The 2,009-nt window shown below is 37.0% G+C and overlaps 1 protein-coding gene across 1 annotated transcript; it reads left to right on the top strand.

Moving 5' to 3' along the window:
* The first annotated feature begins 674 nt into the window (after positions 1-674).
* LOC150091286 (glycine-rich protein-like) lies at positions 675-1,757 on the top strand. The gene is made up of 3 exons (XM_090383092.1): positions 675-805; positions 918-1,213; positions 1,651-1,757. The coding sequence occupies exons 1-2, from the start codon at positions 713-715 to the stop codon at positions 1,200-1,202; spliced, it is 378 nt and encodes a 125-aa protein (XP_090239218.1). The 5' UTR covers positions 675-712; the 3' UTR covers positions 1,203-1,213; positions 1,651-1,757.
* The last annotated feature ends 252 nt before the right edge of the window (positions 1,758-2,009 follow it).

Raw genomic sequence — 2,009 nt, 5'->3', positions numbered from 1 at the left:
AATTTTTTCTGATTAACCTTTGGGAAAACCACATAGAATCAGAATAATTTACAAGATCGGCACGGTATTTAGTAGTCTTGTGGTAATGTGATGTTTAAACTTTGAAATTTATTAAATCATTCATAGAGCAAAAGTACATTATTTCTTTACAGGTGACAAAGCCTACTGGAAGCCACCCTTTAACCATAAAATGAATTACAGTATTTCACTGGAGCGTCATGGCCAGTTGAATCCCAAGTAGCGTACACTTATTAATAAATATCCCAGGTGTTAAAGGAAATCGTGCTTCCTACTAGGGTGTGTCATACGAAACAAAATAATTAACTGATTTATATTGCAGTTTAAACTCTTTAAGGATATCGAAATAAACCAGTTTTTACCTTCTGTCCCTATACGGAGCAGAACTGTTCCTGAATCTTCAGGAATGTTAATTTCTCAGAGCAATATCGGGCTATCATCCAAGGACATTTTCAATGTGAAGAATGCAATGTCGTAACCTCGCCTACTGCGTGAATACCAAACTGAGTTGATGTAAAAACCGGTAATCACAAAGGAATGAAATAAACCTCAATCGTATTGCCTTTTGTTTGATAGCCCGGGGGACTTTTTATTCATAGGTGTGATGTGGGGGAGGGATTATAATGTTCACCATACTTGTACGATTCGGAATAACAGGGGATCACCACCCAGTGAGGTGAAGGACACTTGGTGGATGCTTAAATATAAAAGCATCGGTCGAAGAGGGACAGTTACTCTTGCAGCTACAAGCAGCCAAACACAACCCAACTCCATAATGAAGACTCTGGTAAGTACAGTCCTCGTGGACTACACTTTATTCGAATTCTAGTAATGCATCTTAATAATATCTTTGTATTATTTATTATCTATAGCTCATTTTGTCTCCCTTTCTTCCTTAGTTCGCCATCACTCTTCTAGCCCTCGTGGCTTGCGTCTACTCCGTCGGCCTTCTGGCTGGTCCTGGTTACCTAGGAGGATACGGCGCATATGGTGGATACGGCGGCTACGGATATGGTGGATTTCCCGTTGGACGTGCAGTTGCTTATTCATCCAGTATCAACCACGGCGGACTCGGTGTTGGAGCTTACGGACTTGGAGCATACGGCGGTTATGGACTAGGAGCATACGGAGCTTATGGACTCGGCCATGGAGGTCTCGGATATGGTGCCTATGGCAAGTGGTAAAAATAAAACAGGTGAGAATCCCCTTGTGATTCTGTCTTTCAGCAGCTGAGGGAATATTCCAGAATCTGTATTGATAGGATTTGAATACAAGTTTTAGCTTGTAAAAGTTAGCTAATTAAGCATGGATTATTAAAAAGAAATTCCGCAGTAGAATAAGACGTTGGTTAGAATGTTTTCATTCCTGTAAATTCGTTCAAATGCTTAATTATGCAGTGTAATATCATTAGTTTCAATAAAGTTGCTTCAGCGATTTTAGTTTTTTAAGTGAAGTAACTGATGGAGCATAAATTTAGCCATAAATGATTTGTACTAATTTTAAATATGAATATATAAACGATATATATTGAATACCTTTTATAAATCTTAGGTGAATAATTGTTCTTAATGTTTTCATACATAATTAAGTTAATCGCATTTTTAATTAAGGAATGTTTTATTTCTTTGGCAGCTTTTCAAGAGGATTTCCGCTTGTAGCAGCCAGTGGAGGGATACGACGGTGTACATATTTCTAGACCTTCTGTATAGCATTGCTCTTAATAAAAGTTGGTTGTGAAATATTGTCTTTATTCGTGTAAATTTTCGTACACATAAAATAACCTTTCGTTTATGGTACATTGATTTAAACCAAAAGCATCAAATGCTAATTACATCTAATAAGTAAAAACAGTAATTAGAACATCAGCAGATTTCAAAACGTAGTATTCTACACTCAAAAGAACAGTAAGATTATCCTCAATCTCCTGAGATTTGGAAAAACAGCTTCTGTCATTGTTTATACAGTACTTTATGGTGGTTAAAAGGGCTAAA

Source organism: Mastigoproctus giganteus, chromosome 1 (genome assembly GCF_048544385.1).
Source record: "Mastigoproctus giganteus isolate SK-2022 chromosome 1, ASM4854438v1, whole genome shotgun sequence".
Lineage (NCBI taxonomy): Eukaryota > Metazoa > Arthropoda > Arachnida > Uropygi > Thelyphonidae > Mastigoproctus > Mastigoproctus giganteus.
The sequence above is the reverse complement of the archived record's forward strand: the minus strand, read 5'-3'. Positions and strand labels throughout refer to the sequence as shown.